General features: G+C 35.0%; 1 protein-coding gene across 2 annotated transcripts in view; it reads right to left on the reverse strand.

Annotated features, from left to right (window-relative positions):
• Positions 1-2,484: 2,484 nt before the first annotated feature.
• TUSC3 (tumor suppressor candidate 3) overlaps positions 2,485-26,874 on the reverse strand; it is a 185,050-nt gene continuing 160,660 nt past the window's right edge. Inside the window, exons 8-11 of one of the 2 annotated variants that reach the window (XM_068532086.1) lie at positions 19,860-19,934; positions 16,181-16,271; positions 9,356-9,418; positions 2,485-2,959 (exon numbers count right to left, since the gene is read on the reverse strand). In XM_068532086.1, the coding sequence (XP_068388187.1) occupies positions 9,400-9,418; positions 16,181-16,271; positions 19,860-19,934 (185 nt within the window). In that variant the 3' untranslated portion in view covers positions 2,485-2,959; positions 9,356-9,399. The remainder of the gene's footprint in view (positions 2,960-9,355; positions 9,419-16,180; positions 16,272-19,859; positions 19,935-26,874) is intronic. The other variant, XM_068532087.1, reaches the window with a different exon arrangement.

Genomic DNA, 26,874 nt, shown 5'->3' on the forward strand with positions numbered 1-26,874 from the left:
GATGCTCATGAATTATATAAGGAAATTTAGGGGCTTATATGTACATACTTCTGCCCTTTGAGTGTAACTAGCTACTATGCTCATCCTTTCCCACTATTAGAAAAAGTACTATTAGATTATTGGTCAGACCCAGTATAGCTTCCTGCTGGCGTATGAAAAGCATCTTGTTTTAATGTTTTAAACTTAATGTTCCTCAGAGCCCACGGAGTTCATTAAGTTTCCGAGAGGCCACTCAAATGTTTTGTGCCTAGATGCTACAGCTAATGCGTTTGCCCCTGTCACCAGTCCTTCTTAAAACATGATGTTTATCGTCTTTGGTATGTCATGCCTTATTTAGAATAACCACTCCCTTCATGTATCCTTAGAGAGGTTCTCATGACAGCAAGAAAGGGAATACTTGGCAAGCTCTTTGGTGACAAGATCTCATCTCCCCAAATTACCATGCTTGCTGAACTGTAACTGACAAGGATATTACTTCATGTGCTAAAAAAAAAAAAAAAAATTATAGTAAACACACAGCACTATTGGGCTTATTCTTGTGAATATCTAATGCAAGGAAGAGTGTGCTAAGGAAAATGGAACACTTTATTCATCAGATGTTATTATAGATGAAATTTTTATATTAAGATTTAAATGGAATTTTACTCCTTTAGATGGAATTTTATATTAAGATTTTTCTCTCCAACTAAGTAGGAAAGTTAATTCCTCTTATTCTAACTGGAGATCGTTAAACATATAATACATTTTTAAGGGAGTCTTGCATGCAGTGAATCTAGCTGAAGTGACATTGGAGGATATAACATAGCACATACAAATTAATTTTTCAATTTAAAATATTTGGGAAAGGTAAAGATAATATATTTTGTATGTGATTTTCCACATGCTACATTCTGAAAGCAAACTACATTTGAGCCACTCTCTGTAGCACTTTCCAGTAACAACTTATTTTAAGGCAGATTTTTCCCTTTCCCTAATGCAACAATTGTCTATAGAGAAGCCACATCTTTTTAAACTGAAATTCGGAAAAAAAAATTGTTTTCATAGTTGGCATATTTTTAATATTTGGAGAAAATTACAGAATGTAGGCTAGAATTTTTTTTACTAATCTGAGATAGGGAAGTTTTCCTTACCTCAGTCACAGTGTCTGAGAACTCTCTGTGGTCATGATTAAACATTTTATTAGGCTTTATACAGAGAGATTAGATGTGTGTTGTTAATAAGAATTTTGAGCTTTAAGGGGACAGACATAAGCAACTGTAATTAATAAACATTTACTCGATGTAAAACTTGGCCTCAAACTCCAATTTTGATGTTTGTACTGAATAAACTTTAGAAAACAGAAAAGTACTAAATGGATTAAGATTTATAGGTCAAATGCTACCTAGGTGTAGACATTAAACAAATTATTATGATCAGTTAACGGCTTTTCCATAAATGCCATTCCAATACTGAATTTATCAATCTGTGAACAGGAACTAGGGGAATGAATGTGATTTTTAATAATAGATTTAGAGAATATGTAATAGCGTTAACATAGTTCAGAATTTACTTCGTAATTTTTGCTGAATATAATTGTGTTTTGAAAAGATAGCTTTCTTCCTGCTAGCACACATACTGCCCTGGGATTTAACTTCATATACCCTTGTAGGCTTTTATATTTCCAATTCTTTACTGAATTTCATAGATACACAATGGGTAGGGTCACTGGATATACACCTGGGTCCTGGTTTGAGACTACATAGGTGGAACTCTCAACTAACAAAGTTCTCCATGGTCTATTACTAAGATCTTAATGAAAATTAGATAATGAAGCCTAAAAAAAAAGTTTATTGAGCTTACTAAATAACTGTTTCTAAATCCTTCTTTAGGAAGCACCACAGAAAATAGAAATTCAGGTTTGAGAGTTTGAAAGCCCAGTTACAAGCTCTATTTTTTCTTTGCGGCTTTCAGCTTCCAGTACTTAAATAAGTCAGATAAAATTTACATTTCCTGTCTAAATTCCTGTCTAGTTTACAGGGTTGATGTGAAGAAAAAACTACCGTAACATATGGGAAAGTGCTTTATAAACTAAAATACAATATACAAACATAATAATGGTTACACTCCTATATTTGATTTTCAAGAAAGCGTCATTGAGTCCCTCATATTAGGATAACTAATCTATATCTGGGTTCGGGAATAAGGTTTTGATGGCAAGCTTCTTCCATATAACACAAGGGGAAAATGTCCATAGTGGGTTAGTTTTGTGGTTGTAAGTCTGGATTCTTGGGTGACACTTCTAAAGTTGGAGAAGAATTAATTCCTAGTTGTGGTGTGTTGCTTTCGTTGCCTGATGCCTTGAGGCATGTTGATTTAGTCATGTTGGCTTTACATTTATGTTCTGGGAAGGACCTCCATGTCCCAGCGTAGGCATCTGAGCACTGTTCATCCAGCTCCCTGTCCTATCTCCTTTATCTAGTTATGATGAATAATAACAAAACACTATTTGTAACCATACATGTCCTTTATACTGAAACTGCAGAAAGTATAATTTTTCAGTACATCACATATTTTCATGCATACACCTATCTCTGTACAATCCCAAGAATTAAGATACATTTCATAGTTTTCCTTTACTAACATTGTGGTTTTCTTTACTAGTGAGTGAACAGTTTAAAAGCATGAATTCATAACTGCACTGTCATTTATTTCAACCTATCGCATACAGTGAATATAATATGCTTGAAAAACACTTCAATGATGCCTTTGTTCTTTTCATATTAAATTTAACCATCCATGTCTATGAATTAAGTTTACTAGGAAAACTCACGTTTAAAAAAATTGTACAAGAAACAGCTGGATTATCACAATCAGCAAGGAAATGAACTCAAGTATTTGAACTAGTATGTCAGGAACACTTTGTCTTCATGGTAAACATTCACTTTATGCAAATCCCACTCGGCTTCATTTAATTAAAAAGCTGAAAAAGAAAGAAAATTCTGTGCTGAAAATAAAGAAAACACCATGTGCTTTTTATTCCATTCTAAATTAGTACATGTAAATATAAAATAAAAATGTCATAGTTACATTATTTCACCTCATTCTAATTTTTATATCAGGGCAATTTCTCTGAACTAGTTCCTGTAATGGGATCAGGCTTGTGGTAAGAATAGGTCAGGGGTGGAAGCAGTTGTTGATAAGAACTTGAACTTGTGGTGTTTAAGTTTGAGTAACTTCTTCTTCTTTTTTTTTTTTTTTTTTTAATAGTTGATTAACAATGTTGTGTTAGTTTCAGGTGTACAGCAAGATGGTTCAATTATACATATACATCTATCTCTTCTTTTTCAAATTCTTTTCCCATTTAGGTTATTACAGAATATTGAGCAGAGTTCCCTGTGCTATACAGTAGATCCTTGTTGGTTATCTATTTTAAATATAGCAGTGTGTACATGTCAATCCTAATCTCCCAATGGGTAACTTCTGTGAGCCATTCTCATTGTTAGCTAGACCATTAGTTAAATCGGCATTTAAACTGACAGTGTAGGGGAAGAAAAGGGAATGGATTGAAACACATATTTGGAGTGGGCCATTTCAACGTCCTAAACAAAATATTTTTTTCTGGTTATTTAATCTATAATGCATTTCTTAAAATAACTAAAGACTTTTAAGGATTTTATAATTTCATTATATTGAACAGCCAAAAAAGAATGTATTATAAATCATAATAAAAATATCATCAGATTCTGATGAAACAACACAAATATGTATTTCTATATGTACATATAGAAATACAAGTAAAAAGTAACTATTTTTCCTTTCTTAACTTCCCTAAGCAAAACTTTAACCTATGAAAAGAAATTTAAGTTTGTAAAATCGTGAGTCAATTTAAATAACATTCTTAAAGCTTTTGTTGGTTATTCGTACCTTTCTGCTAACAGGTAGCAACTTTTTTTTCTAAAGTCTTGACAACATAACTTTAGGACAACCAGAGATGAACCAATTCTTAACTAAATATTAAAAAAATATATTAATGGTTACTATAGTTGAAAAGCCATGTAGTTGGGAAACTGTTCAAACTAGTAAGTTTAATACTTGAACATTTAAATTATAATATCCTAGGCATATGTTACTTCGTCTTTCTGAACCTCGGTTTCCTCATTAGTGAAAAGAACGGTTGTTTTGGATGATTTCTAAAGTTCTTTCCAGTGCTAATATTTTATAATCCTGGTGATACTATATGCTAATATTTTGTAATCCTGGTGATACTATATGCTAAAAGTAAATATATGTATTATAAAACATTATATAAAATATTTAAACATATATTTTAAATATATGTTATCTATATTGGTTTACATTATATAATAAAGTAATTATGTAATACAAACTAAACTTTTTATTACTCTGTATCTGTTTCTGAGGAATTACTAAATTACAAGACAGAAATCATTGTGCTGATATCTAGATGCAACAAGACATTGCTTCTATTTTTTGAGATAATAAGTTATGACTTAAGTACTGCCAGGGTAACCAATGCCATGAAGGAGTCAGAAGTAAAATTCCTCAGAACATTAAGATACAGATGCTGTTCAATCCACATAATCCTTAACAACACTGGTGGTGGCAAAGCGGGTACATATGTCATGTGTAGATGAACACTTCGGCTTTCTCTGTCCTCAATTACAAGACTGCCCTGAAGATAAAGCTGACTGAAGAATAAGGGTTAATGAAAAAAGAAAACCTGATCATAAAATATTTAAAACTGTGATTAAAGTTGAAAAATTTATAACTTAAACTGAGAATTTATAGTTTCTTTTTTTGTGTGAAAAATAGTCCGCACATTTCCAGCGAGGGAATACTAAAGATCACCTTTTAGCACTGCTAAAAGTATCACCACCATAAAAGCAAGAATAGTAATATGACCTTTATGGTCATTTTTTTACTTGCTACCTTTCTGGTGCTGGAAAGGTTAAAAAGGTTCTACAACGTTTTATATGTTGCTACACTCACAGAGTAAAAGGATCTTTGTATTTTCTTAATATTGAAATAGACTAAGAATCCTTATTTACCAAGGTATTTGTTTACGCCAGGGTTTTTTCCAAACTGAAATATTTTTAGAAAACTGTTAAAATAATCTTTTTTTATATATTATTATGAAATGAGAAATACATATTTAATCTTGAACTGATCATTCTATTAATTGTACTAAAATAAAAGTTTAATCTAGCAGAGTACTATCTAATTTATATTTAAAATAATCTTTTTCATAAAGAGTTATAAGCATTTGTTCAAGACACCGGAAATACCTGAGGCACAAAAGTGTCAAATATTTTAAGATGTTTCTTAGAAAAGTATGAACTATTACTCTCCAGGTAATCATTCAATAGTTCATGTTTGATTTTTTTATTATATAAATGTCCAAGTTGTGTTCCAGTATGAATGTTTTATACTGATTTAATCACTCAAGAAATAAGTTCCCTCATTTCTATGTATCAGGGTCTGACATACTTTTTGCTCTTCTCACATTTACCTGTCTAATGTTGATGTATCATCTAATGGTTCTCATAGATTCATGCTTCTAATACTGTTTGGATATTAACTTTCCTAATAAGGCGTATTATAAAACATATACAATGCTTTTGTATCATACTTAAAAACTGCTGAATGCTAAAAACTGAATATATTCCTCTTATTTGGAATGTATTTTTCAGTGTTGCAGTCTGTTTCCTCAGAGGGAGAAGCTGCCTTGGGTGCCATAATCAACTTCTGTCCACCCGCCGTCATGAATGAATCTCATGACAATTCATGGTAGTCTATACATGCGTAACACTGCCTACCGTGGCTGGCTTATTCTCAAGTGAATACATGCATGGTCAACCCGAACTCAGGTAGCAGTATAAGACGGATGCTACTTGGCAAGGGTATCGACCTGTACCCAGGAAGAACAGGTAGAGGCCAGGACCAGCAAATATGCCCCAGAAGCTCCCCTTCTCCTAGCCTAAAGGGATGCAAATATTCCCTTCTAGTGTGTAACTTTATTATTGCTTCAAGTACATCAGGTATGCCGAGGGGCCTTGTATATACAAAGTCAAAGCACTTCTCCCTTTAAGTCTGGCTCTCTGCTAATGCTCCCTCACAAAAGCAAATATTCAGGATTTAGATAAAAATGCAGTCCCTGACTTGCTGGGGAGTGATATTCCAAAAGTTCATAAACAAGCTTATTATTTGAAATCAAGTTTTTCTAGAGAAAGATTATTTAAAGTAGTAACTATTTCCCCAAATTCAGGGCCCCCAGAATTCAGCTTCAATCAGTATTCAACAAGACTTACTGATCATCTACTGTATAGAAGAATATTATGAATAGAAGGGTGTTGCAAGAAAAGGAATGATTGAAAGTCATGGCCGTTATGTTTCTTCTCTAGAGGAGAGAGACCTGGATACAATAAAATATAACACAGTGACGCACTTGATAAGATGGCAAAGAACAATTTAAACAAGCAAACGAAGGAAAAAACTGGGAACAAGTGAAATGAAGGGATAACAGCCTAAGTGAAAGGAGCTGATAGAGGAAAGACGAATTATGAGAACAGATTCCGTGTGTGCCTTACGGCTAAACCAGGAGTCCGCACACTGTGAAAGGCCTGGAAGTCAATATGTTAAACTATGCGGGCCGTAGGTCTCTCTCGGAACTACTAAATTAAGCTGCTCTAGGGCAAAAGCAGCCAAAGACAAGGCATAAACAAATGAATCTGGCTGTGTGCCAATACAACTCTATTCATGGACACTGAAGTTTGAATTTTATATAATTGCCACATCACAATATTCCCTTTTTTCCAGTGATTTAAACCTTTCTTTGGCAGTGGGCTAGACTTGGCCCAAAGGCAGTAGTTGCTAACCCTGCTGTAAACCACAGGGTGCAGTGAAGGCTGTGCTGGAGGATGAAACAGATGGAACTGAACTTTAACATACCCCTTCCCTAGGTTCAAAATATATACAAGTCAAACTGCTGACATCCCAACTTGAGTGTTGGGATTATAAAACATTTTATTTTATTCAGTTTCTTGATATTTTCTAGAAGGAACCTGTATGAACTTTTCCTTCTTTCTGGTTAGCCATCACTGGATTTTGATGAAGCAGCAGCATAATCTGTGCATATCTTAAAAAAAATTCTGCATTACTCTCGAGTAAGTGATGGCTTATCGATGGTAACGACTAAACACGGAGATAAATTAGGAGGCTGGGTGATATTCTGAAAAAGATACTAGGTATATAAATTAGGACAGCAGCAGGGGGAATAGAAAGTGACGGAGGCCAAACTGACTCCAAGGTTTCTATCTTGTATGATTATGAGAATAACAGTGTCGTAGGGAAAATGGGCAGGGCAGGAGACACAGGTTTGGAGCAGAGAGTTTGAGCTTGGCTTTGGGGTTGAGGGTGAGGGGTTAATGTGGTATTAAGGTCTGTTTCTAGATCTCAGGAGAAAGATCAGGATTTAACATGTATATTGGGGACTGAGAAGTAATCTAAAAGGAAAAAGGAAGGTCCAAGAGTGCCATGTTACAAAATCCAGGGCATAACATGTCCAAGAGGAGCTAGTTAACTAAAGTCCTAGAAAGGTTACACGGGTTGCAGAATGAGAAGAGACATCTGGATTTGGTTATTGGGTGGCTACTGGAGACCCGTATTACATGTAATATGTAATGTTTGTTCCTTTTCTCTTCCTGTGAACTATCTGAACAGGCACCAAATAGTGGTTTGCACTTTGTTTTGACTTCTCTTAATTTATCTGCTCCCCAGTGTTTTAAAAAACCAGAATGTATGCGGTGCTCTTGAATGAATGAATTCTGTCCAATGGGGAGCAGGTTAAATTCTCTACCAAGATCTTCAGCTGGACAGAATTTTCTTGTCTAATGTTCTCACTTCCTGTTCTCAAACTGGGAAAGAAGTCAGAAACCTCATGGTTATGTAATGGCACTCGGTCGCACAGAAATCACTTCTGTGGATAAGGGGCAGCTGCTCCGATTTCATCTTGGAGCCAAAGAAGTGCAGAAGGGAGGAAAAGCCTTGGTTCTTTACTCAGAACAAGGATAGGCCACTAGTGAACTCACTCCTGTTCCCCTGGCCTTGTAGCTAGTAGAACTTAATGAGTCACTGTTCTCAGGATTTTCTAACCTTTATATTCACAAGTGTTCTAAGGGGATGCAGGGAGAAGTAGTTATGGCTGTCAGCCAGGCCTCTTCAGCCAAAAGCCCTGGGGCTCTCTTCTTTGTAACAGAAAATTACCAAATCCAGAAGTCTTCAGGTCTGAAGTACATGATCTAAAATAAAGCCCTAAAGAAATTCAGGACTTTATTAGGAGTTGGGAAAGGGATCTTTGGGAATGGAAACCTTTCTATTGATATACCTACAGTTATGCAGGGTGAGAGCTGTCAAGTTTAACGACTGCTGAGGCCTCTTCTCTACAGCCTACAGAGCGGGGCACTTCGGAAGAGTCTGGATAACATTATTGTTACTATAACCAGGTGTGGTCAGAGACGTGGATGCTAGGTCTGGGGGGAAAAGACCAATAAAGCTAGTATGTGGGGTAAGATTGGGGGACAGGTGAACAACAGAACTTCTAGATCACAGGAGCTTCCTACTCTTTCCCTCCTTTCGGGGGTTGCTGAAGGGTGGAGTTTCTGCCGGCTTAAGAAAGTTGTGTTTGCCCAGTGGAAATAACCCTCTAGAGCTTCCTTTGCTGTGTGTGTCTCTGCTCAGACCATGTGTTCTGAGGTTTGAGGGACTGCAGTGCAAAATCAAAAAACCTGGGCTCTGAGTTTTCTATAAAAATTACTTTGGATTTATACACAGGTTCCCAGTATCTATTTCTGAATTATCAAATGTTGATTAAAAAATCAGTACGTGTTTAGAAGACTTGTATTTTATTATTCTGGATATTAAGGCTTATATTGTTTGTTAGTGGGAAAAGGCAGTTGACTATGTTTTTCCTCAGCAGAATTAAACATATTTCTGTCAGTTGTTCTGCTTTCCTCCCTCAAGTAATAAAACAGAAGTAACCAAATAGAATTATATTTTGTTTGAAGTGGTGGGCATATGCATGCATATGAATATTATTGTTTAAAAAAACATACTGTGTTTGTCAGTGGTTAATTCCATGGGTCAAAGTCTATTGCTGGAAATTTTTATCTGAGGGCTTGTCCCTGTAGCAGCTAAGTACAACAGCGTAAGGCTGGGATACGAGCTCTCATAGTTCTAAGTTATCTTGCATTTGTAAAACAATAGTTGGCCACAACTTGTCTTACTTATGAGATAAATATTATGGTTGTTATCCGAAAGATGAGGAAAACTGAGGCTCAGAGAAGATGAAAAGACTTGCCTGAGGTTACAGTTTTAAAGTGCCATGGTCCAAATCACATCTTCTCACTCAAAGTCCAGATCACTTTCCAATACACCACAGTGAAATACAACAATATGGAGAAAATAGTCCTTAAGATTCGATTTCCATTTGTACAATAGTATTACACAGATTTAGCACTGTATTCTTTATGTAGATAAGATAGGACACAGACAGCGGTGCCGCTATGGCACTCCAGCCCTTCTTTGAACCACCTCTAAGTCTTTGGTCCTTTACGTCATTCTTCAAAGCTAGAACTCAGCATCAGAAAGGCAATCCCAGTGAAATTCTTATCAATGATACATATTGTGGATTGATCACCACACCATTTCTGTATTTTCTTTTGGTATGGCTCAAGATTGTGTTTTATATTTTCCCTACAGACGAAAGATCTACATCTAAGTAAGATGTAGAAAGGAAAGTGATATTGTTACATAGTGTACGTCCTGGGATTTTTTGCCTTGCTGTGCTTGTTCACTAGCATACTTTTCTCAAAATTCATTAGGAATATCTTTCATGTCTAGCTTTTATTCTGTACTTTCCCTTACTGAATGTCAATCCTTTTTTTGGTTATTCATCATCTCTCAAAGTAACCAAAGCCATCATGAATTACAAGTATCTTGTTAAGACAATGGAATAGTTTCTATGTCCATTGTAAGCTTAATTAATACATATTTTTATATTTACTTTTGATGCCAGCCAGCTCAGGATCATTTTGAGGTTGCAATAAGTATCTTTAGAGCCCAGGTTTCTGGAATAATGTTTACACACTCCACACACCCCTCTAGGTGTGTGGAACAACCCAACAACTCCATGGGGTATCATGTGATGTGAATTCCACCTTCTGGAGTTGTGCAATGTGGCAAACCAGTACTCTTCTCTCCACTATGTTTCTATCTTAATGGTTCCTGTTGCAGTTAGATAAGGAATAAATAAAAAATGTTTTTGAATAAACATATTCAATTAACAAGTATATGATGAGCACCTACTATGTGCACAACACTTTGGAGATATAAAAAAGGCATTTCCAAGGACCTTCTCTAAAATACCTTACGATACCCTAGAATGGGATTGGCAACAGTTGCCAATCCCAACATACAAAAGTTATATATGAATACTTAATGAAAAATGTAACATGGTAAGGTGCTACTGAATAACCAAGTGCTGAAATGGCTAGTACAGGCAAGAGGTAGGTTAAGTAATTACTTCTGAGAACCCACTACCTTTCAGGCACTACAAATTGATTATATAATTTATCCCCTCAAAATTCTCAGATAGGTATTAATTATTATGCCAAGTTTACAGACGAAGAAACAAGCTTAACAAAGCTGTTATCCAACCCCATAACACTACTTTTAGAGGTGAAGAAAAATGAGACTCAAAAGTTAAGTAACTCCAAGTCCCAAAGTTAGTGAAGAGAACGGAAGATTCAAACTTGGATCCGTGTGACTGCAGAGCCAGAGTTCTTAACTAACACAAAATTACATACTGAATTTGAACTCAGATCTTGTGATTCTAAACGTTATTTTTCCATTATACCATACTACCTCTCAAAGACAACCAAAGATTCGTAAACAGGAAGCAAAGTGACAGAATTAGTAGAGAATGTTTCATGCTGTTTTCCTACTAAAACAGAGACTTGATATGTCAAATAGTTTTATAGAAATTTTTTGAAGAAAACTTTGAATCAAAGTGTGTCAGTGGAAAACAGTGGGAAAGTAATTACCCATAATGGAAGACTCTCATGTATGACCACTAGCACTTTACTCTTCTTAGAAAGTGGAATAAGCCCTAAAGTTAATCTTTATTTAATACACAAGATGAAATCAGTGCTATCACTAGAATAAAATTCCTTCTTTTTCTGAACTATGGCTCAGATGGTAATTACATCAAATTCTTAATAATCTTTGATATTTCACTGATAATTTCAAGGGATTCAAGAGCCCAATGAAGTTCATCAAAAGGTTCAGGGAAAATCTGTTCTTCACCCAACTGAACCATGCAAATAAAAAACAACAGTTGCCAATCCCAAACTCCCTAACAACAACAACAAAAAGACAAAAAATAATTGTAAATCACTATATTGTACACCTGTAACTTATATGATATTGTACATCAACTATACATCAAAAAGAAAGTGAAAAAAAAAAGTGAAAAAAAAAACACCCCAAAACAACAATAACAAAAAAAACCCCCAAAACAACAGTTGCTTAATCTTTAGCGTAAAAAAATCCTGCTTAGGAAAAATTAAATATAAATGTGTAAAATCTTTATATCAGAACTAATGAGAATAATTAGCATCAAAGAGTTATTGAGTAATTAATACTATGTGCCCTTTACTAAGTACCAGGCAATGTGCTAAGTGATTTACATCATGTAATCTTTACAAATGTCAAAGTATGTAAACATTTCCCATTTACAAATGAGAAAACCAAGGTTTAGAAAAGTTACTTAACTTTCCCAAAGTCACTGAGCTAGTAACAGGTAGATCAGGGATTTAAATGAGGGAAGTTTGCTTATTGAAACTTAAAGATGATCTGGGAGAATTTAGTGATGGCATGAAACACGTTGATACTGTGGGAAAAAACCCTTAAGACTAAAATGTGGGGAAGATTTAAGGAAATAGAGTAAACATGTAACAGACTTTTATCCCTTTCAGCAAGTACATAGACCAAAACCAAAAAATATAGCAGCGTGAAATACTCAGAAAATAGGAAGCGCATGAATGTTTAAGGTTTTGTGAGGTTTAAAATTAAAATAAAAATGAAAAGCAAAAAGATCATTCCATATAGAAGAAATTAAAGTTTGTATATCAGACAATTCAAAATTGTGAGGAAATAAAAAATTAGTTTTAAAATAAATCTGGACATAGTTCTGTGCATCAGAGGCATTTCTTGGTACAAAGGTTATAATTCACGAACCTAAAACACAGATATCAAAGCCTACCAAAGGCTGGGACATTACACCCAAGAGAGTACTTTGGCATTGGAGCCAAAGCCCCTGGCTAAAGGTGTTTTTCAGTTAGTAGATGGTGTTATGTTCAAATATGCATTTTCAGTAAAGGACATTTCTCGTCTTATCCAAAGTACTGGTATTATCTAAAGTAGGTAGAAGTGGGAGGTTTTTCCATTCTTTTTGAAGAAAACTGTTTATTTGTCCTGGCAGCTCATCTCAAAGTCAAGGAAATGGTCTTGGTTGAGAAAGTCTTCTTTTTTTTTTTTTTTTGCAAGCCTACTTCAATGTATGTCTGGCACAAAGGATTGGATTGATTTAGCTCTTGGTCACCAGGGTTTATGATTCATTATACTAGGCACTAGCTCTCATTGAAGATGGACATCCACAATGTCTTTTCAGAAGTACCCAGGCCAGGACATACCTCTGGAATATGGAATACCTTTCCTCTTGCTATAATGATGGTATCTAGTATCTCATTTTCTCATTCGCTACAAACTACTTTTATCCGATAGGAGCAATATTTGGTTTGTTTTTTATTTATCAAATACTATAATGCTGGTGCCACAGACACGTGCTTCTGGGAATGCAAAGTGTTCCTTCAGAATGTGGTACTATGTTCATAACTGACCAAACCTCTCCCATAGGATAATTCAGTGGGAAATCGTCTCTTTTCCTTTTTTATTAACATGTCATCTTTCAACTATTCCCAGAATTATTTCTCTTGTCCTTTCTTTCATTTATTCCCTCTCTCACTCTGGCTTTTGCTATCACCTTTGCTTTCTCTCCAGTGAACTAGTTGGACAGAAATTTTTTTCACTATACTGCCAGGTTTTTAGAACTTAGCTCAGGATTTATCCAAATCCCTGGTATATATACTCTCTCCAGTCCTTTTGGCAACACTTGCTCTTGATGTTAATCATCTATTTATTATCATAGTCATTCGTAAGAGAACTGATAAAATTTCTGAGAAAAAAACCTTATTCTGAAGGAAAATGAGGCAGTGGATTAAAAACAAACCCCAAAGCAATACCTACCATTACTAAAGTAACTCTGGCATATATCCACGTGTTAGACTAATAAGAGAATAAAGCTTTTCAGATGCAAAGTTGGTATTTTTTGCTCATAATGCTCCCCTCTACCATATTTTGTTAGCTCAGAGGAATGCTGTAAATGTAATGAAGGGAACACATATAACCTATTCTATCAACCTGACAAGGCAAGAGAATTTGATGATGAATGATTGGACAGGTATGAGCTAGGAGGGCTAGAAGGATTTATGGAAGCGTGATGAACGACGCATCACTATATCCATGGAAAAGACAGAATGCAGAAAAGCAGATACGAACAGAAGTTCTTAAGAGGCTGAAGAGGAATATTAGAAAGCTTTGAAGTGATATAGGAAGAGATGAATAAACTAAAAGCATGATTTAAACTGGGCAGTGAAAGAGCTGGATGGCTAAGTCCTGCAACAGCGCAGCAGACAGTGGAGCTTGCAAGAGTGGAGGCCAAAGCCAGGATCCTGCCTTCACGTCTCTGTAATGACATGTCACAGTCTTTCAGTGCACTGGGTTTCCCAGGCTTTTTCGCTGAGCTCTGTTCTGATTCTGTTTCTTGGCAGCTCCTTTTAGGGGTTTTCATCTAAACTATGTCAAATTTCATATTCACCAACCACTCTTGGGCGTGATTTCCATCTGACCTCTTACATCTCCACTTCCAGCCCCGTGAGGCCAGCTAACGGCAAGCCCAGTCCTTGTTTAGCCTGGTGGGCCCTCGACAAGGGAGTGTGACTGTGGCCCAGTAAGAATGGTTGATGCCACACTCATAAAGAAATAAGCGTATACTCTGGTTCAGAAATGCTTACTATGAATATCTAGGGTGAGGCCTGGAATAGGTATTTTGAAAAGCTTCCCAGGTGATTTACATGTCCACTCCTGGTAAAGAATCAGAGGATTAGAGACTAATACTACTAAATGACAATTACTTCTTGGGAAAAAAGTACAAACTTAAACTCTTCATATCATAACAAAATAGTGCTGTCAAATGTAACATTATTCTATGGAACGAGAAAAACAACTTTTCTCTACTTGTTCTAACACAGCAATATAATGACTAGGAAAATCTAGATAGGGGATGATAGTCTTGTTAGATTTTGGTGCTCTGATGTATAAGGGAAGCTGGGATTCGCTCTTTACCTTCCCCTGTTTTCTGACCGTCAACTACATAGGTTTTTTAAGAATCGCACAACATCCCTTACTATACTTTACCTTTTATTAAAATAGACACCTTTCATGGACACTGTAAACGCTGTAGGTTGAAATGAATTAATTTAACTGTTTTTGGCACCCTGAATAAAAACTTAAGAGAAATAGAAATACCTTTCTACAGATTCCATCAACAGAAAACATGCAAGTCAAACTAAGACTCCAGTCATACAGAACCGTGATTCTCAGTCTTAGGGTAGGGGAAAAAGAAGAACATAAACTGCATCTTTCTTGGGCGTACTTAATCTGGGATTTGATTAGTCTGATTTCACATTTTCAAAACCAAAATCAGATAGCCAGCCAATGTCAAGAATAAAATAGAAACTGGAGGCTTTAATTGCCTTTCTTATTACTCTTCTTGCCCTCAGAACTAATGTTTTTTAAAAATTCACTTACGCTGCAGGCAGGATTAAAGGTAGATGGCCTCACAGCTCAGATCTGATACTCACATTTCTTCCACTCCTTTAGTACATTTATTTTTAATGGGTGTGAGAAGAAGAGATTGGAAATGTGCCTCTGTCTATATGAGAAAACAGAGAGGTGGGGTTGAAGCGTCTTACTCTTCATTATAAGCCCATAATCAGATCTCTGTCACGGGAATAGTTCTGTGCCCCAGAAAAAGCTATACATTGCTGCCATCACCTATGTAGAAACATTCTCTTAATATAATTGCTCAGTTCACATGCAGAAGGGATGTAAGGTATGAGATTTTATTTTCTATCAATATATCATCAGTTCTACTATCTCAACAGAAAAGAGTTTTCAAAATCTCTGAGAAAGGAAATACAGCACCTTTACTTATTAATTAGAGAGAAGGATGGGTTATTAGAAGGACTCCCTAGAGAAAGAGAAAGTGGAATATTGATTCCTTTGAGAGAAGCTGAGGGAGGAATGTGGTCAAGAAATGAATCTGCCTAATTCACGACCTGGACGACTCTGATCCGGCGCATCCGTTGTATTTTGCTTTAGTGAAAAGTATACTTTGGTTATAATAACATCATTTTAGAACGAATTTTCAACATCTTTCCATCCCCAATTATGAAAATATGTTGGTGAAAATCTTAGGAGATACTCATTATACAGCTTCCAGTGACCAGACATTATTTTATCATTTAATTTTCCCTTTCAAGTTGGCTTTTCTTATTTGAAAAAAAGCTAAAACTTTGCAGAATTCAAAAGATGATGCAGTTTATTGGACACTGAACAGTAGATTTTATGAGAAAAAAATTTTGCAAATGAAGTAAAAATCATGATGGACAGGCAAACCAAGACAAGAAGAAATTCTGATAAATTCCACAAAATTTAAAACATTTTGTTATATGTTTATGTACATATGTAATATGCATATAACATGTATCTCTAAAATAAAACTATACTATGCTAGGGAGCAGGAACCATGCCTTATATCTCCTCCATATAGTCTATGTGGAACACATGGCAGGTGCTCAAAAACTTGCTTAACAGAGTTTAAAGTCACTTGGCAAATAAGTTAGCTACTTTATATTAATCCTTAAATATATATTAACCATTGAAATTCTATTTATTCTATTAGTTAAAAATGAAAACAGTCACATTAGTATAATGATATTACCTGTAAGGGTAGCCGTGGTACTTGGAACGAAATATTGAAAGTAGAAAACTGAAGAAGAAGACCACCAGGCCTAATCCCACTAGACAAATGACTAGAAAGAGACAGAAAACTCCATTGGTCTAGACACACACAACCCAAATGTTTATATTCTTTAAATGCATTCAGTTAATTACAGTATACTTACATGTAACAGTTCATGGCACATACAGGTACAACAAACCAGATAATCATTATTTTCCACATTCTTCTCAATGAAAATGTACTATTTGGGGTATGAAAACAACCAAAGTGACTGATCTAAGTCTTCTGGTGGTTTTCTTCTCTTACAGAATTCCTACAAGTACTAAAATGCCCCCAGAGGGATCAAAACAAAACACAACAAAATATGTGATAAACCGCAAACAAGATTATCAGCCCCTGCATTGTGAAGTACTGGCTATATTAGCAGAGACATTTGCATTATTAGAATGTGCAATATAATTTTATTTTCAGATGCCATGGAGTATTTACAAAGAAATGTAATTTTAGGTTATTGGCTAGATTATTGCCTCAGTAAAAGCCTGTTACTTATAAATAACAGTTCGTCCCAGCGTGCTGAAGGCTAGGAACAAAAGCTTGGGGGGTGAGAAAATATGAACTCTGTGACAGTCAAAGCAGGGGAAAATCCCCCTAAATAGCTGGTAATAGTGTCACGGTATTACTGTTTGTTTGTTTTACAAAGGAACACACGGTGTATGTTACAGCAGAATGTGCTTAGGCTGTGGTCTAGGTTTTCAGTATCACTTTGTCCAAGGCAAGTTGACAACAGGGAAATTTCTTTTCCTTTCTGTTATGGTTAGGAAGATTTTACTCTAAATTAGATGACTAATCAAATATATATAATATATATAATAAAAATGTATGCAAACACATATATTGGATTTTAATTAAATAAGATACATTGCTATTAGTAAAATAAACAAAACATAAATGCTTAAAAATCTGAGCCAACTAAATGCAGCTATGTTTAGAATAAAAGAAAACATAGGTATATTTAGAGAAATAGAAATTTATTTAAATCTGTTCTGTAAATAGTAGAAATTAGTTCTCTTAATAAGAAATAGCTAACCGTCTCTTAAGAATAAAACATTTGCGCGATACTTGTATCCTTTCGTTAGTTTCAGGGAATTCTTTAAAAACACTGAAATATCTAATATAATTAATTATAAAAGGGGAAGACAAAAGAGATTAAACACACTAAGACAGAAGGAAACAAGGAAGATTAAATGGTTCTATATGCTGCTATAGTGATTAAATAAGATTTTTAAATTATTCTAGCATATAAATTAGACCAGGTTTAGTTACAATCCTGGAAATCAGGGAGTAGATAAGGTATGGCATTGTTAAAACATGGTCTAGAAATCTGTCAGTTTTCTTTCAACCCTGTAGGAATACCATTCTCTCAGTTTTGAGAACAAATTGCGAAAAGTCCTAAGTGCTTAATAGCGTTGAGCTGCAGCCTCTGTGGCATTTCATTTCAGGTAACACTCATGAAGGTGAACTTCAAATGAATATTGGCAGAAAGCAAAGCAAAACAGTTGCTGAATGCCGCAAAAATGAAAAACACCTTTTTTTCCTTAAATTGTGTAATGTCCAAGTATGACAGACACTAGCCACTAGACATAGCAACTGTGCTTACAATAATCTTAGTAAACCCAGAATTAATGACATGATGCTTTACTTTATACCTTCCTACATTTGGCATTACCAAATACTTCTTCCTTTCCTCTGTCTTTTTCTCCAGAAGCTGAGTAAAACACTTTTTCACTCCCTTTGCCGCTTTTGGTAGCCTCATCTGATTGTGTTCGATGGGAAATAAGCCTCAAAATGTGGTCAAGTAAGACAGAGTATATTACTTGATTCTATGCAGTGAAACAAAATAATGCTACTCAAGTACTTGCACGTGGGGGAGAGGACCCGAGAAAGGTGACCCAACAAACCACTGCAGCCCATATGAGATAACATACTTGTGAGAAGAAAATGCTATGATGACACAGACGCATTCTGACCTGGGCAATAATAATCACAGTACTTGTATTATATCAAAAATAAAAATCACACTGGAATCAAAAGGGATAATTTAAAAATATATTTCACATTCCCCACCCCTTCTGTCTGTCTCTCCCCCGCCACTCTCACACATTCACGCACACACACACTCACGCACACACACACACTCACACACACTCTCACACACACACACTCACTCTCACACACACACGAATAAATAAACTGGCAGTGGGTGGGGGCTGGAGTGATTATTTATATATATATATAATTATAGACCTGCGAAAAAATTACTACATATTTCTTACTATTTTAATATGAAGGATACATGATAAATATATAAACACATAAGAATTTGTCCTTATAAATATTACTTGTCAGTCCCAAGAACGTCACATTCATTATTCAAAACATAAATCATAAAATGATGTTCTGAACAATGATCAACTAAAGAAAGTAATGCGTTCGTCGCTTGTGTAGTTTCTAACAGTGTATAGATGGCATCATGGGAAAACAGAGGGTAGACTAAAGTGTCTGTTACATCCAAAACATTTCAACACTTAAGATACCTAAGAATTATATTTAGAAACCACTATGACTGACTTACATACATGTCACCATAACTAAAATTCCCATAAAAAAAAAAGTCTGGATTTTTATTTTAAACTTCTTAATAAATTATGAGTCTTTTCCAGATGCCTGTGTTCCTCACACATACATTCTGTGTTTTAAAACGGGTTCAGAAATGCAAAGCATATTGAGAAAAACCTTAATTATAGGTTTCTGGAAGCATAATCATAAACTCACATAGGGACTTTATATTAATTATAGAAAGATCTGTGGCAGGAAATACTGAATTTAAGGCTGTCCATCCTTTCCTAACCTATGCTCTTCAGGGCAGAAGATTTTTCCCATGTGTTTCTTCCCTTTTCCTGCCAAAAATATGTTACTTTATAAACATGTATTCTTTTTCTACAACTCCCTGAGAGGAACAGTTCTGTCAAAGGATAAAATGTAGTCACCTTGTTAAGACATAGTGCCGGAACTTGGTAGAGTTGTAAATCTTGGAATATCATTGGAAAAGGCAAAGACACTGGAAAACATGGTATCACGAAATGCCCCCTTTCTAAATGTTGCTAAAAGGAGGTTTTGGAGGTAATCGGAAGTATAACATTTCAGGGTACAAGACCTATGCAAAAACTTCTCTGTCTGAGTCAGTCCTTGAATGCATACCTGATTCTTGTGGCACAGGGAACACATCATTAGCCAGTAAAACCTCTGAAGACTCTGCCCGCAGAATTTTCCACCTCTTCCTGTAGGGTGGACATGACTACAGAGACTACAACTTCAGCAGAGATGCGTCAGAGCACCCCAGCCAAGGGTGAATAAGAGCTCTTCTTTATATCCAGTTCCACAGAAAATCACCCAGTCCCATTTTGGAAGAAATGTATTTTTAAGTATTTGCACACACACATCCAAGAAACAGAAAAAAGTAAGAAACACCACAACTGTCTTCAAACCAGAACATTTCTTTAGAAGTTCATTTACAGAGGACTTTTATCTATTTCCCATTTGATTTAAATGAAGCTTAAGACTAAAACAAACTTAGAAAAATACCAACACAGAGACTTACTCCGTCTTTTTCCAACATCGCCTTTGGATGTTGCCGCTTCATTTAGAAGAACCATCCCCATGGTGATAGCAGCATCTATAGTAGTTGTCAAGGAAACAGTAGAAATAGATGCAAATAAAATCTATTAATTTTTCTGGATCTGAACACAATGTGTTCTGTCCCAGAATGATTAAATTACAAACGCACACAGAGGTAAAGGCAATTTATTCTCTTTATATAACATAAGATTACTGCTCTTTGTGTATTTAATTAAATAGGCCTTAATTTTTAGACTATATAACCTGAAACTTTGAGATTTTAAAGGTCTAATTCTAAATGCCCTTATATTCCAGAACTTTCATAGTGCATATGAATTATAAACTCTCAAAACCAATAATGGTATTTCACATTATACATAAAGATATACACCAGTTACAATTAGAATGACAATTTATTGGCAATCATAGAAAATCAGAATGTATTCAGCATGGGTCCAACCAACCAACCTCAGGTGGACGCCTAATGCATAAAAGAGAAAAAGCCACTACCATCCCCATGCAATACCATCCCCCTGCCCGACACACATGTATACCACTAAACTTTTAGGGAATCCACAAAAACACAGTTTGAAAACCTCTGAAATTTAGATTAATTACTAAATTCTTTGTGTTTCAATCATGTCGTCATGGCCTGAAAGGACAAGGTAAGAGAATGAATGTTTTGCAGTAGCAGTATGTTAGTTTGTGGACTTTAAGGATTCATTATTCTTAAGGTGTTTTGGACAATTTACTGATATAAACTCCCTCAAGTCCAGAGTCATAGGAGGTTGCCAATAATAAAATGATTGAAAAATTAAAAGCTTGTATCACTCAAACTGCTGATACACAGGGAATTTCGACTGCTTAACTTAGTTCTGTGGAGCAGACTGATAGGACTGATGTAGATCCTTAATAAGGAATTAAATTAGGGTTCTCCTTTCATCTTTCTTTGGCAACACCCTTTTATATTCATGTAGAATTCTAATCTATACATTTATGTACATACTTGATCTACTGAAAATTCATAGAGTTCTGGATTATTTTAACTATCACAAAAACATTTTGTATAAATATTCAAAATATAAATGACACTTAAAAATGATTTTATATAGATAATATAAATGAAACAAATATTTCTTTTATGACACCATCTGCTCAGTAGTTTCCAAAATTCCTTTATAAAACAGGGAAAATCACAGTATGTTTATTTCTGGGGAAAACAAGTTTTAAAAATTTAAATGCTTTAAAATTTTAATGAGAGTAAAGCCATATAGTCAATATTCTCAGGATAAAACTGAGTACATGAACATAATATACGTGTGTGTGTGTCTTATTAGCACACACAGACATAAATATGCACTTAGGAAGAAGTTATTTTATTAAGCAAATTATATTTTATTGGATATTAACTATGGTCACTCAAGTGTAATATATCCCTGTTAATATATCTTCATACGTGTTATTTTTACTACTGTCCCTCTGTAAATTGCTGCATTATTATGTCGTAAACTATGTGACCTACATGCTGCTCATTTGATTGCTTTTGAACTTCACACAAATTCAAACAGTGTTGTTACAAAATTGTAAGATTTTCATAAGAGTGTACCACATGTTATTGCTTCATCTTACTGATGGGCATTTGTTTCCAAATGTTTGCTATTTCAAATACTCCTACAGTAAAGACTGTCTTTTTATATGTACACATGCAATATTTTTTTCTAGGGTCTACACCTAGAGGTAGAGTTTTTGAGAGGCTGATATGTGTATTTTCAAATTTACTAGGTATGATCATATTCTGTAAAACAAGTAGTGTTAAGAGTTTCCATTTTTCTTACATTGCCGAAGACACGTTACGTTGGTATTGCTCAACTATTGATTTTATCAAATTGTTGAGTGGGGATCTGTATCAATAGTGAGTCTGAGTATCTTTCGATATGTTAATTCTTTTTTGTTTAATCTTTTGTATAGTGCTTATTTATTTGTCCATTTTTCCATAAGCATACTTGCCTTTTCTTATTAACTTAGAAAATGCTTCACTTTTTTCTAGATATGAATTGATTAAAGTGTTGCATATAGATTCTTCTACTTCGAAATTGTTTAGTTATGCAGAAGGTTTTCATTTTAGTATGGTCAAAATTATTCTTCTTTTGTGAGCTTTGGTTATTGTTTCTTGCTTATGAAATTAATTCCTACCCCTAAGTCTTAGAAATATTCTCTAGCTTTTCTTAACTGAAATATACAATATTATGTTAGTTTCAGGTATACAACGTAGTATCTGGACACTTGAATACACTAGGAAATGATCGCCACCGTAAGTCTAGTAACCATCTCTCCCATACAAAGTTACTACAATATTATCAACCATACTCCTTATGTTGTGTATTACATCCCCATGACTATTTTAAAACTGTAAGCTTGTACCTCCTAATCTCCTTCACCTGTTTTGCCCAACCCGTCACCCACCTGCCCTCTGGCAACCACCCTGTTCTCTGTACCTATGAGTCTGTTTTTGATTTGTTCTGTTTTGTTTTGTTCATTTTTTAGATTCTGCATACAAATGAGATCATAAGGTATTTGTCTTTCTCTGACTTATTTCACTTAGCGTGATACTCTTCAGATCCATCCATGTTGTTGCAAATAGCAAGATTTCGTTTTATTTAATGGTTGAGTAATATGCCATTGTGTATATATATATGTATATATATATATGTGTATATATGTGTGTATACACACACACACACACACACATATTTTCTTTATCCATTCATCCATTGATGGTCACTTTGGTGGCTTCCATATCTTGCTTATTGTAAATAATGCTACAATGAACACAGAGGTGCATATATATTTCAGAATTAGTGTTTTTGTTTTCTTCAAGTAAATAAAATATCCAGAAGTAAAACTGCTGAATCATATGCTGGTTCTATTTTTAATTTTTTTGAGGAACTTCCATACTGTTTTCCATAGTGGCTGTGCCAAATTAGATTCCCACCAACAGTGCACAAGGGTTCTGTTTTCTCCACATCCTCACCAACACTTGTTATTTATTAAGTTCTTGATGATAGCCATTCTGATGGGTGTGAGGTGGTATCTTATTGTGGATTTGCAGTTTCTTGATGATTAGTGATGTAGAGCATCTTTTCATGTGTCTGTTGGCCATCATATGTCTTCCTTAGAAAAGAGGAAGTCCTCTTCAAGTCCTCTGCCCATTTTTTAATTAGGTTGTTTGCTTTTTGATACTGAGTTGTATGAGTTCTTTATTATGATATTAACCCCTTATTGGATATATGATTTGCAAATATCTTCTCCCATTCAGTAGGCTACCTTTTCATTTTGTTGATGTTTTTTTTCAATGTGCAAAAGATTTTTAGTTTGATGCAGTCCCACTTGTTTGCTTTTGTTTCCCTTGCCTGAGGAGACAGATCCAAAAAATTATCGCTAAGACCTATGTCAAAGAGCATACTGCCTATGTTTTCTACTAGGAGTTTTATAGTTTCAGGTCTTTAATCCATTTTGAATCTATTTTTGTATATCGTGTGAGAAACTGGTCCAGTTTCATTTTTTTGCATGTAGCTGTCCAGTTTTCCCAACACCATTTATTAAAGGGGTAGTCTTTTCCCCATTGTACATTCTTGCCTCCTTTGTTGTAGATTAATTGACCATAAGTGCACAGGTTTATTTCTGGGCTCCCTAGTCTGTTCCATTGATCTGTGTGTGTGTTTTTGTGCTTATACCATACTGTTTTTATAATATTACCATAGCTTTTTAATATAGTTTGAAATCAGGGAGCATGATACCTCCAGCTTTGTTGTTCTTTCTCAAGGTCGCTTTGGCTAATCAGGGCCTTTTGCAGTTCCATGCAAATTTTAGGATTATTTGTTCTAGTTCTGTGAAAAAATGCCATTAGTATTTTGAAAGGAATTGCATTGAATCTGTAGATTGCCTTAGGTAGTATGGACTTTCTAATATATCGTTAAAGTCAGTCAGGTAATGCCATTCTTCTCCTCAGAGCACTCTAATAGCTTTCCATCTCTCACTGAGTAAAATCTAAAGACCTCAGAATGACCCCAAGGCTGTACCTGATTTATATCCTGACCCACTTCCTACACTTCTCTGCCCTTGATTGCTCTGACTTATGTCCTTGGTATTCTTCCAACAAGAGGAACCCCTCTGCCTCAGGATCTTTGCAATTGCTATCCCACTGCTTGAATACTCTTTCCCCCCAATGTCTATGTAACTCACTCCCTCACCTCCTTCAGGCTTTTGCTCCAATGACATCAGAGAAGCCTCCCTTGAACTCTGTACTTCTTTATCCTGCTTCGTTTTTCTCTGTTAACATTGTTTTTTAAAGAAATTTTAGATTCTGTATCTTTTTTATTCACTTATTGTCTCTGTCCTGTCACTACAAATGTTAGCCCCCAAAGGGGAGGAACTTTGTTTTGTTCACTATCTTACCCAGTACCAACTACTCTTTGATGTAGATACTGTAATATCATTATTATCCTCGGTTTACAAATAAGGAAACTGAAGCCACCAGAGAGGTCCAAATAACTTGTGCAAAGCCACAAAGCTAGTGACTAAAAGTTGCAAACCAAAAGAACATAGAAGGAATGAAGTAGGATGATGAGAGGGTTAGACGAAAACGATGAGGGAGAAGCAAAGGAACAAAATAGCTAAATCTATTTTAACATAATGTGTAAGCATAAAATTTTATGTCAAGTGAAAATGTACATAAACAATATAATCTCATCTCTTTAAAAACAAATAATAAGAGAAATGCAGGGAAAGAAAGATAAGTTGAAAGCAACTGTCTTGGGGTAATGAGGTTGTTGTGGGTTTTTGTTTTCTATTATTCATATTCTACATAGCAGTAGTTTGCAAACTTTTTCTCTAAAGGGCCAGAAAGTAAATATTTTGGGCTATGCAAGCTGTATGGTGTATTGTTACTACTCAACTCTGCTATTGTAGTGCAAAGTAATCATAGACAATACACAAATGAAAAGGTGTGGCTGTGTTCCAATAAAACTTTATTTATAAAAATAGTAGACAGGCTGGATTTGGCCCTTGCTGGTCCTAGTTTGCCAACCCTTGCTATAGAGGATCTAAGACCATGCCAAAGATACTATAAACTATTATGTCTGAGAGGAAGTTAGCTTTGCTCTTACGTGAAAATAAAGAAATGAAAAACTTAGTAAACCCTTGTGTTATGATCTTGAAGTAGGAATTTTAAAGCAAAGGGATTACTGGATACAGGTGTTATGTACAACTCCAAGATAAAATATTTTATTAGAAAGCAGCAGGGTCAGGAACCAAGTGTGAGTTTGTGCTCAGAATGTTTTCTGCTAAAGTGAATTTTCTAGGCTTTAGCAAGGAATGAACTGTGAACCTACTTTAAACTTGATGGCTGTAATTAAGATACATGAATTAAACTAAAATGGCTTTAAACTTGCCAACCCTCCTCTTTTATTTAAAGATACTTTTAAACTTAAGGACTTTGAGTATTGAGAATTATTTAGCTTAAGTTCTACTGTATCACTGAAAACAGTTTTGGCTAAAAGAAAGCCTACATAATACTTATCATTTCGGGAAAAAAATCACATTGGTAACATAAACATTCTTAGATAAAGGACTGATTTATAGACAGAGGAAGAAGCTTGAAGATTATTTGTCAGAGTTAATGTGTAGGTCTTCTTTCATTGGGTGGAAGGCTGAATGACTAATGAAAGGTCCTACAAATCTCTAAGAGATTCTATGTCTGACTCTGGAATAACAGATGCTTTTCTGTCATTAAACTGATGGGTGTAACCATTTGACTATGCCTTATTAAAGAGTCTCAACATTAAAAGAGAATAAAAGAGATGTAAATATACACTAGATAAATTATAATGTTCCTGAGACTTTTTCTATTGTTCTGAGATTGTTAATGCCTATGCCTACACACACACACAAACACACACACACACGCCCTTGTTCTACTTCATGTATTACTTTGCACATTTGCATTGATTAATATCATAGCAATATACACTCAACTACTGTGTACTCTCCAGTTTCTCTCTTTATCCTGTCAATCACCTTCTTACCACGAAAAAAGTCAAAATATTAATATGATCCTGCATAAAACAGAAGCTGCTGTTTATGTAAATTATATACAAAACCCAGAGGCAATGAGCATCCTACTGAACTGGTAACACATACATTTGCATTACATTATAATCCGTTCTCAATTGCACATGATGTTGGGTTTACTGTTGCTCCTAGGAAGAGAATCAGGACTGTCAATTTAAAGATAAATGCAAACAAATGTTGAAAAAAAGTCAGCACATTATAGAAGACTTGGTCTTCTATCTAAATATAAAATATCAACTTGCATCCGTCATTAATTTTCTTCTATAGTATGTTTCTCCTAGGATATAACACATTAAAATAAAAGAAATATTTGCTCTCTATCATAGATTGAAAACAAATCAGAGTAAAATCATATTCTTTCATAATAAATGGAAAACAAATATTTTTCTCATAGGAAAAGCAAATATGAACCGTGTAAGAATACATATGTTTTTAAATATTTTAAAACTGTTACTATTGCTAGTAAAACCTCTGCCTTTTATTTCAGAACTTTTACTTCCAATTGACACTAATTTCATGTCATCTTCTTGAGATTCCAGAACTTAGAGGATATGCAGAATTAAGGGACAGGTCAGAATTTGTATACTTGGCAATAAAGCCAATCCTGGAACTCATGTGTCTTGTTTCAACTAGCACATATAACATATCTTGGTGACTGAAATTTCTTAGCAAGGTATGGGAAGATATTCCTTATCCAGCCAACTAACCTTTCATCAATCTGCCCTTCACAGTTTGAGAATGCTCTCTCATTTTATGTTTTTGTACCTGTTGCACCTTCCACTGGAATATTCTCGCTCACTCATTCTCCACCTGGGGAGAAACCCTTTTTCTGCTGTATCAAAACCCAGCTGAAAAGTCCGTTCAACTTC

The sequence above is a fragment of the Eschrichtius robustus genome, chromosome 21 (genome assembly GCF_028021215.1).
Source record: "Eschrichtius robustus isolate mEscRob2 chromosome 21, mEscRob2.pri, whole genome shotgun sequence".
Lineage (NCBI taxonomy): Eukaryota > Metazoa > Chordata > Mammalia > Artiodactyla > Eschrichtiidae > Eschrichtius > Eschrichtius robustus.